This window comes from Poecilia formosa, unplaced genomic scaffold (assembly GCF_000485575.1).
Source record: "Poecilia formosa unplaced genomic scaffold, Poecilia_formosa-5.1.2 Scaffold66, whole genome shotgun sequence".
In the NCBI taxonomy this organism is placed as follows: domain Eukaryota; kingdom Metazoa; phylum Chordata; class Actinopteri; order Cyprinodontiformes; family Poeciliidae; genus Poecilia; species Poecilia formosa.
Window position 1 is genome coordinate 565,001 of NW_006800005.1, and position 16,660 is coordinate 581,660.

General features: G+C 39.2%; 1 protein-coding gene and 1 long non-coding RNA gene across 9 annotated transcripts in view; one reads left to right on the forward strand and one right to left on the reverse strand.

Moving 5' to 3' along the window:
• Positions 1 to 15,888, reverse strand: part of mtus1a (microtubule associated tumor suppressor 1a) — a 30,544-nt gene extending 14,656 nt beyond the window's left edge. For 3 of the 8 annotated variants that reach the window (XM_016672808.1, XM_016672804.1, XM_016672809.1), the window contains exons 1-7: positions 15,683 to 15,779; positions 15,332 to 15,451; positions 8,681 to 10,633; positions 8,370 to 8,595; positions 7,099 to 7,272; positions 5,977 to 6,069; positions 3,522 to 3,629 (exon numbers count right to left, since the gene is read on the reverse strand). In XM_016672808.1, the coding sequence (XP_016528294.1) occupies positions 3,522 to 3,629; positions 5,977 to 6,069; positions 7,099 to 7,272; positions 8,370 to 8,595; positions 8,681 to 10,615 (2,536 nt within the window). In that variant the 5' untranslated portion in view covers positions 10,616 to 10,633; positions 15,332 to 15,451; positions 15,683 to 15,779. The other 5 variants (XM_016672805.1, XM_016672807.1, XM_016672806.1 and 2 more) reach the window with 5 other exon arrangements.
• On the forward strand, positions 6,481 to 12,439 carry LOC107836544 (uncharacterized). The gene is made up of 4 exons (XR_001662460.1): positions 6,481 to 6,570; positions 6,689 to 6,816; positions 7,156 to 7,275; positions 12,352 to 12,439. It is a non-coding gene; the product is annotated as an uncharacterized LOC107836544 (long non-coding RNA).
• Positions 15,889 to 16,660: the final 772 nt, after the last annotated feature.

Genomic DNA, 16,660 nt, shown 5'->3' on the forward strand with positions numbered 1-16,660 from the left:
CCCTCTGCTGGATTTTCAGAGTAAATCCGCTTGCAGTAAATCGATACATCAGCACAATTTAGTTTCAGCAAGATAATCAGAAGTCCTTTATGGTATCCTGTGCTTACGCTGTATAAATATGAAATGATAAGTAGATCTCTATTAGTCTGTAACATTAAAAGTAACAACATTATTTCAGATTTAACTAAGAAATTTTGACCCAAAGGAGATTTTTAAGTTTATCATAAATATATTCATGAAGTGAAATTACATGCAGATATAAAAATAAACTGCTTGGGCTTTTATCCAAGACCACAGGTGGACATTATAAAATGCTGCAGAATTTTAATAATTTAAGCCGTCACCTGTTAAATTATTCAGAAGTGATCTTGAGAAGTAATACAACTTCAATCTAAGACCCGCAAGACTGCCTACTTTTATTTTAGTTTATACAAGTTCTCCATTGTTCACTGGTTTCTTCAAACAAGTGTAATAATAGAAAGATGGGCAACAAATATTTCTGTGTTCACAACGAGTGAGAGGAAGCATCACTTGCTTTGTTCATTTTTTGTTTTCTAGAAAATACAAATCTGAGCAATCAAAGTCTCTGTAACCATGGAAACAGACGACTGACCCCATGAGTTTGTCCTTTTAAAAGTCCAGACAGTCGTGATGAAACACGCTGCCCCTTCATTTCAGACATGTCGCATGTCTCCATATTGAAAACGTAGCATCAAGTCAACACACTGACACTGTTCAGAGATATCACATGACAGCACAAGGCATGATGGGTAAGGAGACCCCTCACAATTAGACACTTGTTATGGTGCTTGGTGGCAGCAATTACTGATGCCTATTCTCTGCACAGAAAGGGATTTAAACAGAGGGTCACTGTCTGAGATAAGTACAACTTTACCACCGCGTTATTCTCCAAGTTTTGGCTTTAAAATGTTTATTTTACGAATTAAAATTGGAGACACAGATATCAGCATCTTTCTCTGAAAATGTTTTCCACTGCAGATAATTGACTTTTTTGCATTATAACCAAATGATTATTTAACCACTCTGTTCTTACTCATTTTAAACAACATCTCAGCTGTTATTGCACATATGCTTTTTTTTGTTGTTGCACTGATATAATGTACTGTAAATATTCTGTACATTTTTAGAAAAAGTCATCTGACTCAGTTGGATCCTTTGGATCATGAGTCAGATATTTTTATTTCTAACTGCACAGTATTTTCTGTTATAGTATCTTTGTTATTGCTTCTCTCGTTGTTTTTCATACATTGTTTTTAACACTTAAAGAACATTTTTTTCTTTGTTAACATACTCCTGATGCACCTGACTGCCCCCTTTGTGGGTCAATAAAGGCTGATCTAATCTATTTCTAACTTTAAATGTGATATTTTTGTGTTATTAGTTCATGGTTGCAGTCTGCCCTCAGGACTGTTTTGATTATTATGAAAGCAGCAACATATTGATTTACTACTGTGCCATGTTCCCAGAAAAACTGCTGACCGATCACAACAAAGTGACCCGGATCAAAATAACCTTCATGCACCGAGTAAAACAAGAATATTCTGTTTCAGTGAGGAAATAAAGAGACTGTTTGCTCGACAGCTGCATAAAACGGAGCCTTAAAAAATTATGCAAACCAACCAAGAATGTCAATATGCCTTCAAACTGTGTTTGTTTACAGCTGGTAAAACTGCAGTCACATTTAAGTATACTTCTGTGGAGTTGCAGGTTTTGCTGAGCAAGGTAAGTAAATGAACCCTGAACCACTTGCTTGGCCAAACATCAAGAAGTATTACTAAAAATAGCCTGTAGGAACAGTTAACTATACTTGAACGGAGAGAGAAAAATAGTAATACTACAGCAGTCAAAAACACATACATATACCTGACAGACCTGCTTTGAAAACCACAGGGCTTTTCCTGCATCCTGACAGCAGCTGAATGTTTCGCAGTAAGCCTTTGGCGGTCAGACGCACGTGGATGATTGACAGGGGGAGCTTTGGAGACCATAACATGGCTCAAGAACAAATAATTCAGCCAATAATAATATCAAAATCTAAATCGTTGTCCTAATGTAGATGCCTCATCCTTGATGTGCTCACCAGCAGCTTTTGGAAGCGTTTTTAGATTACTCTGATCAGGACAGGAAGAGAATAAATAAAAACAACATAAAGAAGTTGAAATAGTTACTCCACAGGGACGGACTTGAAAAAAGTGAGGGCACCCAGTTCAGCATGGCAAACCTTCCAAGTTAGAAAACTAATTCCCAGCTGAGAGCATAAAGGATGTCCAGCCGCTGTGGCCCAGGCTCATAGATGTGATGTAGGGAAACGAGCAAAAAAAAAAAAAAGTCCCTTAATTCTGTAAGCTTCAGTTTTTGCCAAAAACACAAATCTTTAAGAGCTGCATTTCCGAGCATGATGATGGCGGTGCTGAAGCAGAGCCAGGATACGAACAGAGACAGAGAGGAGAGGGCAGGCGGTGTGGGCGGAGCGCTCAGAAGAGCTGCAGTCAGTAACAACTGAATGCAGTTCTCTGGCTACAGAACATTTCCCTCGTTTATTTGCACCAGGAGGAATGGGAGCCGACAGGCTGCTCAGGTTTTGTCAGGTGACTAAAACTAAATGTGAGGAATATCCAAAATGAGCTTAAAAAAAAGCAATAAGGACGCCTCATATTCTTCGCTACCAAAAAAACATTCACATGAAGCAGAACACAGAAAAACTGACACAGATTTTCTAGAAATCTTCAATTTGAAAACGTTATAATTTTGAAGAATGAATAGCATGATTTTGTGCTCAAAGTACTTGCAGAGTCAGGTTTTACTATCAGTATGCTTCAGATATCATAAAAACAGCAAAATAAATAAATAAATAAATAATATTTTGTCTTGTTTTTAAATATTTTAAAAAAGATTTAAAAATACAGATTTTCAAAATAATCTGTATTTTTAAAATCATGATATACTGACAGCTTTCCTCTGTTCATATTTATTAAAACAGCAGTTTCAATGCTTTGATTAGCATCTGAGCCAGACTCCAGTCAGGATTTTAAAGTGAACTTTTGGTTCCTTAACTAAGTTTTAAAATAATTTAAATGGCCCAACTTGATTTTTAAACGAGCCAACATTTATCCTTAGATTTTCGTTTAATAAATCAAAAATCAACATGGTCAGAGTTTGACTAAAAAAAATCTCAGTTTGCAATATGGCAAATGACAAATAAAAGATGTAATTTCAATAAAAATTGGTAGAAAAAGGACACAAAAAAACATATATTAGCTTGTAGATAAAGTAATGCATCAGGAAATTCAAATAACTGACCACGCTCCCATTATCTTCATCTCCCAAACTAACCAGCCCCAGATGATTGTAAAGGTAAACTCCAAACGTTTTTAGACTTTTCAAGATGGCGTTAGAACCCAAACGATCATCGATTCTTGCACCTAGACATTTTAAATGAGTGTTGAAATAAATCAAGTAAGCGAGGTGGCCATGCTTAAAAGTAACAAAAGGAACCTTACCAGTTCCACAATATGTTTGTTCAACAAGTTTTCCATGGTTTGTCTTTTTCAGTGGAGTGACTGCAGAGCTTGATGATCCTTTGCTTGTGGAAGCTGCAGTCAAGGTCGCTACAAGGAGAAGATTCACATGGGAGAAAAAGCTGAAGTTAATCCAACCCATCATGAAGCAGAATGCTGGTCTCCAACACTGAAAACTGACACTTGTGTGCAGCTATAAAGCTGAACTAACTAGGAAAAACTTCAACAGAGGTAGAAGTGACACAATCAAATCATGATTAAAATGTTTTCATCATGTGCCAATACCATACAATGTTTGATAGAATACAAGATTAGTTTGAAGATGTTAAATAAAAAATAAAAATAAAAAAACACTAATCATTCCTAGAGAGTACTTATGCTAGCCTATTTGTATAAATTGAGAATTTATTTCAAAAGGGATGGTTGAGGATTTTTAAAGTTTGTGTTTTGTTAAAAAGTTTCAATCATTTGATGTCTAACCTGTGGCAGAAAGCTGTCCTAGTATCTTTATTTAGTAAAACTCCAGATTAGTTGGCCCTAGAGGCAGAATCTAACAGTCAGTCTAAGATAAACTATGACAATGGACAATTTCCAGCTTCGAAAACATCTTTTTCGTAACTCCCATTAAACGATCCTTTAAACCGTCTTCAACTTTACATAGAATGGTTATTTACAACGAAGCTGATGATTATCTACTTTAAAAAATGGACTAAATTGGAAGCAGATGAGTCCATGACTGAGGAGGTTTGACAGGAAAGCTGTAGGTCAAAGAAGGGTGGGATGTCCGTTTGGCTGGGGACAGGAGAGGAGGAGGATGAAGTTTTTCCTGAGCCAAATCATTCATGATACTGAGGTTATCTCCATGTAGCTGGCAAAGGGCAATCCAATCTGTAACCTCAAAAACAACTCTGCAGGGCTTCTTCAGCTTCCTGTGATCACTTTCTCACAGTCTTTTTTGCTACAGGTAGCCTCTGACCAAGGCGTTTATATTTCAAAGCAGAAAATAAAACAAGGTTGTGATCTGATTTCCCCAGAGGAGGAATTGGTTTTGGAGTTATACGAGTCCTTTACATTTGTGTAAAACAAATCCAATGTCTTGCTTTCTTGGGTGGAGCAGCAGAAACTGGTGAAACGCTGGCAGTGTAGAAGAGAGTGAAGCATGATTAAAATCACCAAATAATGCCACAGATGTATTGGAGTGTTGTGTCTGTATCTTAGCAACAACAGAACTGATGACATCTCATGCATTACTGTTAACAGCTGAGGGTGAGATGTAGACAGCTGCCAAAATAACACTGGTAACACTCTTGGTAAATAATATGGAAGAAAACTTAATGCCAAGAGTTCAATGTCTGGACGACACTTCACAGTAACATGTCCTGGATGACACAAGCACTGCTAATCCACCTCCTTTACTTTTCCTGCCATTTAAATGTCTGTCTGCTCGTATGGTTAGGTAGCCTGGCAGGGAGACGTTGGAGTCGGGGATACGATTCTGCTTATACTCTTGCTGAGTCCTTGTCAGGGCTCGAAGCTCATCCAGCTTGTTAGCTAACAAAACCTTGTTGCCTATTATGATTGACAGAAGAGATGTTTGAAGTTCCTCCTTCTCCCTCTCCTCTTTACTCCTGCTCTGCATCCATGATGCCTCCTTTTCACCTCCACTGGGATTTCTGGCTTGAGTTGTGGCATTATTTCAGCTTTTGCCATGTTAATCAGCTGCCGTCTGTTATAAGCCATCTTATTGCTAAGGTTACGCATCATAACAAATGAGCAAAGTGTAAGAACTGTTAGTAAAAAAAAAAAATCTATTCAGCTGCACAGCATCCAAAATCAGAAGAAACGGTTGTTAAAAAGAAAAATATATTCTGTCAGAATCGCATGAATTAAAGTTTAAAAAATGAAAAAACAAAATCTGACTGGGAGTCAGAGAGCTACTCCAACATACTGCCACTCCGAGTGACGCAGTTCTAGAAAAACGGTGTTCGCTTAAACGGCAACATATGTTTTGCTTTTAACATCTCTTTACCTTTCTATCAGACAGTTACACTGACTGGATATGATTTGCAAAGTGTGTTCTTAGCAAAGGTTTCAAACAGGAATGTCACTTGTCACACTGCCTCCTAGGTCTGCTGTTTAAATTATTATCCAGTGCAAATGTGTCAGCATTGAAAAGCTTCATAAAATAGCGTTTACACAAACCACTGACTTTTCTTTAGTCCGACTTGATCTTAGCCACTCTTGGATAACCCATTAATGCCAGTCTGTGGCACTGAATAACCTATATTTATGCTAAATGTTGACACAGAGAGATTTATCTACTTCAGGAAAGATAGTAACTGCTTAAAACATTTTGACAAAACCTCACTTTAAAAAACCTCAACTATTGCTTTTACAAAATTTGTAAAATATGACCTCAGACCCATAAGATTCCTACCTGATCCATTGTTTCTTGAAGGAGCTGAAATAAGCTTTGCTTTCAGCAAAGAAGATTTAATTGGTGTTGATTTCTGTGCAGCTCTTCCGGAAACTAAAGAACAATTATAGACATGAATGGGTTAAATACAGAGTGGCAATGTAAATTCAGATAAATTTAATATTTCCCATAATGTGATCCCAATAATCACATTGGGATCAATAAAGTATTTTTGAACTGAAAATAAAATTATATTCTATTAAATCAAAAAAAACAAAATTACGAACAGAATGTTGATCATCGTGACTACCATTTGCCAGGGAAAGAATAAACAAAACATGGAAGTTTTACATACTGTGCAAAATTATAGTTTCTGCTAAACCTGAATGCTACAAGTCTACCTAACAGTAAACAGCAACAGACACTTGTAATTTGCCGTTACGTCTCCAAAGCTTTCTACCGTTTCCATGAAACGCAGTCAACAAAGGGACGATACAGAGGCGATAGGATCCGATGAGCAGACACGTCAGCAGCACGAGGTGACAGCTGGATTCTGCATGGTTACGTCCGACTACAGAGGAGTTATGAAAGACGTGAGCTGGGGACTCAGTCCAGGTGCAGCTTCGAAGTCCGTTGTAGCCATCCATAGGTTTTCAGCTCAGAATTTGGAGACTTTGCTTTATGTCCACCTCAGAGGACATGGGTCTGAATGTGTCTGCTTTTACTCCTCCAGGCTACGTTGTGTGTTAAGTAGAGTGGAACAGCAGGCGTTGCCATAACAACACAAGGTGGGGTTCCCCAGTTTGAAGTACGGGTTCTCCCAGCCAATCACAGTGGGCTGCAGTCTATTGAATATTCTGGGTGAGAGAACCAGTTCATATCAGACGTCCTCATGCTTTATACTACTGGCCTTAAGACTAGTTTATTTAAAACATCTTTTGGAAAGAGAAACAAGAAAGAAAAAATAAATAAATTCATATTAAGGCCAAGGCCTGAAATTGGTCAACAATTGCCCTCCTTTTCCAGCTGTATAATCAGTGGGTAAAAAAGAAAATTATGGTCTTCACACTAAAAACAGATTTTACACATTTGTGTATTAGCCTGCAGTAGCTGTCCTTATTTCTGCATATCAATAAGCCTCACCTGGTGTATTCTTAGAATCCTGACCCATAACCGAGATCTTCTTTGGGGGTCTAACAGGAACCACGGGACGGCCCACGAGTGAGGAGCGACCGAGAGTTTGAGGAGGCTTGGGTGCATTTTGATGGAGCTTAATGCCTGTGGATGTCTCCTCTGTTCCCACGGCTTTGTGACTGCCTGGTATGCAATTGAGAAAATGGAAAAAAAACAACAAAAAACACACAAAATGACAAAAATTTTCAACAAAAAAAGCAAAACCACTGTACTTTGCTCTTGATTGTAAATAAAATACCAGAAACTCTCCACCTAAAATTAATACATTTACAACCACCAAATGTCACGGTTTTCTAAAGTGGTGTAACCGCTTCAGCCCATATCAGAACATGCTCAACATCACCATCTGATGGTGAGACCATGCTACAGCAGCCTGCTTCATTCAACATTATGATATATGTAGTTGGCTGCCAAACTAACAGGTGTATCTCAATGAATTACAGAATTAATTTTGAATGAATAATAATGAATTAATTAATTTTAGTAACTAATTTCAAAAAGTGACAATATATATATAGACAGTCATTACAGAATGACACAACTGGAGTGATGTTTTGGTTATTTTTGAGAACCAAATTTTTTAAATTATTAATTTAGAAAACTAAAGGGTTTCAGCCTTTCTTACGTTGTCCAAGTGCCTGAGCATTAAACCACTTCTACTTCTGTGTATTTTTGCTAGGCTGCAGTTCTGGCATATAATACTAAAGAAGAACAAGTTCCAGGCAGCTTCAAGTTTTATTTTTCTCAGATCATTTGGAGATAATTTGTGTCTTTTATGACCTTCCAAATTCATCCCTGTACTTGTTACACAAGTGCACTGATAATATGAAGTGGTCTCTTAAATTTTTCCAGAGCTGTATATAATATTTTAGTAAATTTTTTATTTACAAAGAAATGACTAAAATCAATACATTTTAAATAATATACTTAGCATGAATTACTTGGAGAATAAAGGTATCCAAATGAATCTTTAACTTGAACCCATCTCACTCATTACTTTAGCATGACCACAAGCTCAGTACTGTCCAGTGTTTTTCTGGGACTAATAAATAAACTTAATTGAAAGATAAGCCTGCGACAGACTGGCGACCTGTCCAGGATGTACCCCGCCTCTCGCCCGGAACGTTAGCTGGAGATAGGCACCAGCACCCCTCCCGACCCCACTGAGGGACAAGGGTGTTCAGAAAATGGATGGATGGATGGATGAAAGATAAGCCTACCTTCGCCACTTGTGCTTGTTTGGGCCTTCCCAGCAGTTCCTGTGATCCTGCTCTCAGTCGTTCTCAGGGCTCCCCGTTTGGACCTGGCTGACAGAGGGGTGAGTCTGGGACTGGCAGCTGGAGGCTGGGGACGTGGTGCTCCTCTATTTTGTCTGGGAGAACCAAGATCTTGAGTTCTACTTTTATTTTCATTCAGATGAGCTCCTGCTGACTTGCTGGCTTCTGCCTGGGAGACAGGGAAAAACAAAACAAAGTGTAAACCCCATACAAAACAAACTGCCCAAATGGTGTGTGTTCAAGTATCCACTCACCACCAAACTGGTCTTCTTTACTCCTCTTGAGTTGTTCGCAGGACTGTTTGCTTCCTCAACGTGCTTAAGCTGAGAAGGGCACTTCGGACTGCCTGCTTTGGTTGAATTCTTGCCACCATCATCTCGAGAAGCTGGAAAACCAGCCGCGACCCCTTGAGTTGCTTTCTTGTCTTTGGGCAAACCCTCAGCGTAGCGGCGAGCCCACATTCTGTCTTGACCCACAGCTGAACCTGAGCCGACCCCAGTTTTGTTTGAAACACCCTTCTTTGGAGTGGGTTTGGGATCCACTTGGCTCCGTCTAGACGACAACATTTCCGAAGTACTGCTCAGGCCGCCAGCATGTTGTGCAGATTCCTTGGATACTTGGCTGGTGTTTGCTGGCATCCCTTCAAAGTTGCTTTCACTGCACTGGACCACTGGAACATATTCTTGGACAGCTGGATGGAGATCAGGTAAAGATACTGCATCACACCCATGTGAAGATTTGCCAGTTAGTCCTGAAGCAGCAGCTCTTTTAACTTGTCCAGTAGGACCAAATGTTTTAGAGGTAGCAGAGGCGCCCGTATTTCTGCCCATAACTTTGGTAGTGGTAAACCTAAAAGTGTTTTTTTTATTAACCTCACCATTTTTTTTAACCTGCTGGGACTTTTGTAGTTTATCAGTGCCTGGTACAGCTGCTCGCTGTGTCATTCTAGTTAAATCTTTATATTTCACAGTATCAATGTCGGATATGGGAACCTTCTGTGATTCTGTTTTCTTGACTTTGCAGATTGATGGTGTGAGTCCTGCAACCGGACACTCTTTAGAGGCGACAAAAATGTGCTTCCTTTTCTCGAGCTGCAAACTTGGGCTGTTAACATTTTCATTGAAAGGAGAGAGGAGAGAGGAGAGGTTAGGTATCTTGTTTGCAATGCACTGCACCGGAGTGGACGTATGAATGTCACCATCGCTGTCCTGCGCTCCTGACACAGTGGACCCAAAGGTTTTGCCAAGTTCTGAAGTAAACTCTTCTGTAACCTGAGACAGAAGCTCTGCGTCAGCACCAGAAGACTTGACCTGGTTTGTCTGGTCGGTCGGTGTTTCACAAATAAAGGTCAAGAAAAGACCACCTTCACTTGGCAGTGGTACATGGGAGTCGAATGCTGACGTATCAATTTCCTCAGTGAGATTATCCAAACTGTTCGCCTGGTTGAAAGTCACACCAAGAGTAGGATGTCCCATGCTTTCCTTGGTCTCTTGCTCTGTGGATGCTTTGCAAACATTTGGCATGATAGACTCTAAAGGCAAAGACATGGTGCCTGCGGTAGCAGAAACGCTTGATTCCTCCATCGAGGAGAATATCACAAGGCACTGATCTTCCAGACCCGAACAGTGACTTCTCACCACCATTTCTCCAGAGCTTAGTAAGATGTGCCCATTCCCACTGTATCCACAACAGGAAGTGTCACTTGAACTCAACTTGCCTTCTCCTCCAGCCGCGTTTGAGGCGATCTCCTCATTCTTATCGTCTTGTTCTCCATGTTTACTAGAACTCTCATCTGTCTCAGGTCCAGTTTGTCCATGATGAGCTAGGCTCAAACTTTTGTCCTGGGAATCCGGACTTCTAATTACAGGTGCGTTAATAAATGTTTCATTCATATTTGAAGTTACAACGGTGAGAAGATCCTGCTGTGCTGAGGTGAAAGTGTGGCTGTTGCCCACAGAGGAATGTTCGTTTAGACAGTGGTCTGTGTTGATGTAAGGGGAGCCACTGGCTTCTCTTTCACTCAGGCTGGAAATACCGTCGGAGTCGGGTGATGTAGAAAGCTGCCCGTCTCTCGGTGGGGTATCTGCTGAGCTCTCAAAGGGGTCACTTGGTAAATTAAATGTCTTAGCCATTGTAGAGTCAGGACTGGATTCAAGTTCGGTCTTTCGGCCAACACCCATGTAATCCATCACATTTGTTGAGCAGGCCTGAACAAGAAAAAGAAAGGAATGTCACTTTCTTTCTAAACTCTTAAAAATATACTTTTTATAAATTTTACAAAAATACTCAAAGTAGGAGGTCATGACATGGGGCCAGATTTGTGTTAATATGCCAAACCTCAATTGAACTGGAATCAACTATGATTGATGTCAGTTTATATAGTTTTATAGCAAATACTTAAACTTCCTGTTAAAATAATTTTGATGAAATGCAAGCAAACTAAAATGAGCCATCTGACGTGAATTAATAAAAAGTCTAACCCTAAATAAACTATTAGGCCAGCAGCCGTTCAGTCTGAGATGTTGACATCTTAATAGCTTTGCTGTGGCACTATTGTGTTTGCTTAAGCAGGTTGGACAGCAAAGCTTGCCAGACACAACAACAAAGGCACCACTGTAGAAACAAAACAAAGAAAGAGTACAGAGATCAGATCACAAATACCACGAAAACATTAAAACTAGAAAGACTGAGGGAATTCTTTACCATTTAAAAAAAAATTTAAAATAAAAACTTTAAACCTATCCAAATACAAATATTTAAAACCTTGGACAGCTTAATGTACAAATCAGGTAGTTCCCTTTAAAATCCTTCCTATTTGTTAAAACTTAAACTTCAATTTGTTTTCTAAGGCAGTCCACTAATGCTTGGCTCTGCCTTTAATAACTTGGATTATTTATTGTTTCATTGCATACTAAGGTCTAACATTGTGAAGAAAGAGTCGTAAAAAACCACATACACTGAAGAAAATACAGAATCGTCCAAGTTAAGGTCACAGTTATTACTGTAATTGAATTGCAGTTAATTTAAGTATCAAACATATTTAGACAATGAATGAAAGTTCTTTAAACAACTTGGCAGCTGAATTCTTCGTCATACGAAGGCATCCAAGGCTGTGAAAGTTCATACACAGATGGGATAAATTATCAGCAAGCACACTGTGAATGCCTTTCTTTAAAAATATAATAACTAAATATTACATCAAAGTGGTTTTTTGTGGTTGCAGTGTTGTCCGTTATTGTGCGATCCAACATACTGTGAAATGACACTGAACAGCTTTTAACTACTTTTACAAAATATTCATTGCCAGCTAAATCTTATAATAAAATACCTGGTAACAGGAATCAAAACGTTTAGAGTTGGAGAAAAACAAAACAAAACAATATATAGTTAATAAACACGAGTTAACGCAAAAATTAAAAAATGCTACAGCAAGTTAAAAAAAATTATATTTCAACCTTTACAACTCCTTATTCCTTATAGAGTAAATATCAATTAGGCTTACCATCCATGAAACACACTTTGTTGTGCATTACAAACTTTACAATCAAGTCTGAATTCATAAGCCTTGAAGAATTGCTGCACACACTGAACTTTGGCAGGGACTACCCATCCAAGGTAATATAATCACCAAGTGAAATGCTGATAAAAAGCAGTGATTGTCCTGTTTAAAAATGTAAATGAGCAATGAGTGTTACATAAGGAACAGCAACTTCAGACTCTGTGTCCTGTCTGTGTTTATGGGAAAACAGAGGCAGAGGGATCAAAGCTGTCCAGCACTAAAACAAAAATACTGCTAAAAATGAATCTCATTTTCAGTGAGAGTGTTTAAGTGTAGTATGAACCAACCTTCAGAATCTATTAGTCCTCTCTCCATCCAGTGATGTGGATAAAAATACATTCACATTTACATTTTATTTTGTTTCAGGAGAGTCTTCCACCCCCATTTTCCTTCCAAACGTCAAACTCAGCCAGCTGGGTAGACGTCGGTGCAAGTCAGCCTCCATCCCACCAGCCCTCCTGCCTTGTGTTCAAAGTCAGCCGTGCATCAATACCAACAAAGGCTGAGTGAACGAGATCAGATCGTTGTTAGTTTAGGTTTTTGTTCTCCTCCTCAGTAATATCATTTTCTCCATGCGAGCCTCCTGCAGGCTCTCCCAGCAGCTCCTGCACAAGACATCAAGAGGAAGTTTGTTTCTCCATGCTCTGCCTGCACACATGTGTCAAGGTCCAGCTAGGAACTGCGCCCCTGGTTGGGTTGCACACTTACAAAAGGAGCGAGGCGACATGTCACCTTATCCTACTGAAAGGGGAGTGGCCGCGGACAGCCAGACGGAGTTGGCATTCAGTGTTGCTAAGCAGCCAAAGGCTTTCTGCTATGAAGGAAAGGATCAGGCAGCTTTTTATGTGTGGGACAAAATGAAGGGAGCAGGACGGCTACCAGCCACTGTATCCCACCAATGACGCACTGGAATTTGGAGTAAAACTCAAACTTTTCAATTCAGGTCAAAAATATTTTATGTATCCCAAAGGTGAAATTAAAAGTTGCTGTAACTCATATCTTCCAAGTTTGGATAGTTGTGGACGGGGATGCTGTTGGCAGGAAGGGCATCTGGTAGTAGTCAGTCTGCGTCAACTCTGAAGAATCCTGTGACTGGAGACTGTTGCCGTATGACAACGTCATCACCGTCATGACATGTTAACAGTTCAGAGACAATATTCCACAGTAACACGTCCTGTATGAGCCCATCAGTTGCTGGCAGGCAACTGCTAATCCACCCAAGTTGCTTTTGCCACTCCTCTTTGGTTAAAAAGCTGGATAGAAAAGTTGCAGTCGGAGAAATGTTCCTTGCCCATTATGATAGGTGGAAGAGATGGTTCAAACGTCTCTCTCTCCATGAAGCCTCCTTTTCAACTCCTCTGGAATGTTGAGTAGAAATTGTAGTTCAGATATTTAAGTTTTTGAATTGCTAATCAACTCCTCCCTGCTGTAAAAACAATACCTTGTTGCCACTGTTACGCATCGTAGCTGTCCAAAAGTAAAAAAGGAGCAAAAAATAAAATAAAAACATTACATTACACAAACAGCAGTCAGTACAGTTGATACGTTTTCCAAAGCCCTTGCTGACAACATTCATGTTCAACAGAAACGGCTTGTCATTTGATCCTGACCTCACTCCATAAGACCCTCACTATTTCTGCTTAATCTATATAAAGCCAGACGACCCGAAGAACCAATCATGAGTCAAGATGACATATAAATCACTGCACAGAGTTGATCTCCGCAGAGCGCTGTGATGTCGCATGTCCTGTGAAATCCTATTAAAATGGGAGTGTTATGTAATTGAAGCCATTGAGCAATATTAACCAAGTAAGGCAGAACACACACTGCCCTGTACTTTTTGACAGGCACAATTGATAGTGTGGTACGCCCTACTCTATCTGGCTTGTTAAAGTTACATTTCATGAACACTTCAAATTAATTTGCAACAAAATGTGACTTGCACATAGCAGAACCTTGTACCTGGGTTAATCATTAAGCTGAGCTGAATCAAAGTTAGTGTCTTTATCTTTGCACGGGTAGGTGAACATAATCTGTAACACTCAAGGAGGTGGTATGAGTAATAGGAGCAGCCACCAACAACTCTGACAAGATGATAGTCTGCTGCCCAAAGAGGCAGCAGGTCAAGCTGCTGGATTCAAGGTCAACAGGGATAAAATAAAAAACACAGGAAAGCAGTTCTGGGTAAGGTAAAAGAGATTCTGGTAAAATTAGCACAAGCCATCCTTCAGTCTGAGTTCAGTCTAAAGGACTCCACTGAATGCACCACAATTAGTTTACTGTATCTGTATCACAAGACATTGGAAAGTTTCACTAAGAGGAAATGCTGCTTTAAGGTAGAAAAAAAATGTTCTTGTTTGTGCTGCTTTGGCTTTTAGGACATTAATGAAAGTTTAAAGGTCAAAGGGTCAACCAGCAACCCCTCATATTCCCACTTTACTAAATCTAACTGACCTTTAAACTTTCATCAGTATCTCCAAAGTCAAAGCATCACGTACAAAAATTTTTTTGCTGCACAAACATAGTCAAGTTGATTGACACCAATTTTGTCTGATTTGAAGATGATACGAGGGCTGGTTGACCTTTCATGCCCTCTAGAAACATTTCAGAATATCCTTAAAATGATAGTGGCACAAAGAATTTGATACCAATTTTGTCTGATTTGAAGGAGGTGGGGTGGTCAACTTCACTCAAAACCAGGACAAAACAAACTAGAGTGATACAAAAAGGTTAAGACATGTGGAATGCCAATGTGCAGCACAAGATGACCCTAACTGCTCTTGTGATGGACTGATGACCTGTCTAGAACATCTCACTTTCGCCCCACTTTAGAGTCCTAAAAATAAAGTTTATAAAATATTCACAAGGAAAAAAAAATACCCAAGACAGAGCCCATTTTATCAAATTACAATTACACAAACGACTTCTCAGATTTTCAGATCACATATAAAAAAAATTATCTAGATGTGATATGTGATAAATGGGCACAGCGCTAAATGCTACAACCAATTTCAGGCTGAGATCTAGACTGATTATAAACTCCAGCCTGTTTGTGTATCTGAGGCTGGATCAAGGTTCAGTTTGTGTGATATTCATAGAAATAGTCAAGGCTGTGAAAGGTCAAAGCAGAACATCTGGATAATAAACAGTTGGAAAAAATCAATATCTGCATGGTTTATTGTTTTCACTTAGTTATCAGTCACTGCATCCCCTATATAGTCACTATAGACCATGACAGATTACTCTGAATTTCATGTATACAGACTCACTTTGTAAAGAAGACGCTATTACTTAAAGGTTGTAGTTAAAAGACATACATGAAACCCTATTACCGTGTTTGCTGTACCTTAACTCTCTCTAGAAGTCAGTTTCTGATCAAAACCTTGCCCTTTAACACCTGATAGATTGACCCTGTCCTTTCTCCTTCAGCTGGTTTGGACACGACAGTCGTCAGCGGGTCATACTCCTATAACAGAACAAGTTTTTGACTTTAAAGAAGACGTGTTACTGGTTGCAGGACGGCGGTTACCGCTAACTTACAACTAACAGTGAATTCCAGCCGTCAGTGAAAATAAAAACGGTGCTAACTGCGAGTTAGTTTTGCTAGTGAAGAGTCCTGGAGTATCTCAGCTTATGTCAAACTTTAACTAACTTCTAAAAATAAATGCGTAAGAAGATATAAAAAAATATAAATTACCACCTCCCCAGCATATAACGTTTTTTAGAATGTAAATACATTACTAAAATAGATAAACGTTAGCATAAATGAGTCCACATATTCCACATATCTAGGAGACTACCTGTCACCCTGGAGACCAGACGTCGTCGCGAGAGCAATTAGTTCCACCTGTTCATTACTAGGCTTTTCACTGCACAGTCATGAAACCAGTCCGGTATTTAAAACGACATACTAGTATTTACCACGCGTTAGCTATCAGCCCGAAGTGATGAAAGAGTTTGTTTGGATGAACTTTGACTATTGAGAGAATGAGAGATACAGAGACGGTGGGTTTGGAGTCCACTGTAAGCTAATAAATCAGCTCCAAATGTTAGATAAATCCTACCAATCAGGGTCATTTGATAGAAAGACCTTACTCTGGCAGATTTATAAGCAATTTCATTTGATTAAATACCAATATTATTTGTGTGTGTGTGTGTGTATATATATAGAGAGAGAGATAGAGAGAGAGAGAGAGAGACCAGGAGAGGGGCAGTGGGGGAGATGATGTGTTCACACACACCTCAGAAAGGATGTAGTCAGGCCCCTCTGCCCAACAAACGTACTGTGCTTTGCCCTCAATGTTACTTGCTGCAAACAAGACTTCTGCTTCTGTACAACTAAGAGTGTTATGTTGATAGATGTTTCCACCTGAGCTGTTGTTCTTTAATAGCAGGCTTTAGTAGCCACATGTCTCTCATCACACTCTTGACAATCATCTCAAGATCGCACTAATGTTGAGATTACAGCACTTTCTTCTTGTGTTTTTTATGCAACACAAGAAGAAAGTTCAATTTCAGTTATAAATATCGTGTAGGAAAATACATTTCCTTTGGTTAGTTCCAGAAAAACAAAGGTGACATATGACGGATGGAGGTTTGCCAGATTTGAATTATTTCAATTATTGAATTGGAATTTTCTATTGAAATAAGTATTCACAGGTTGAAAAATGAATAA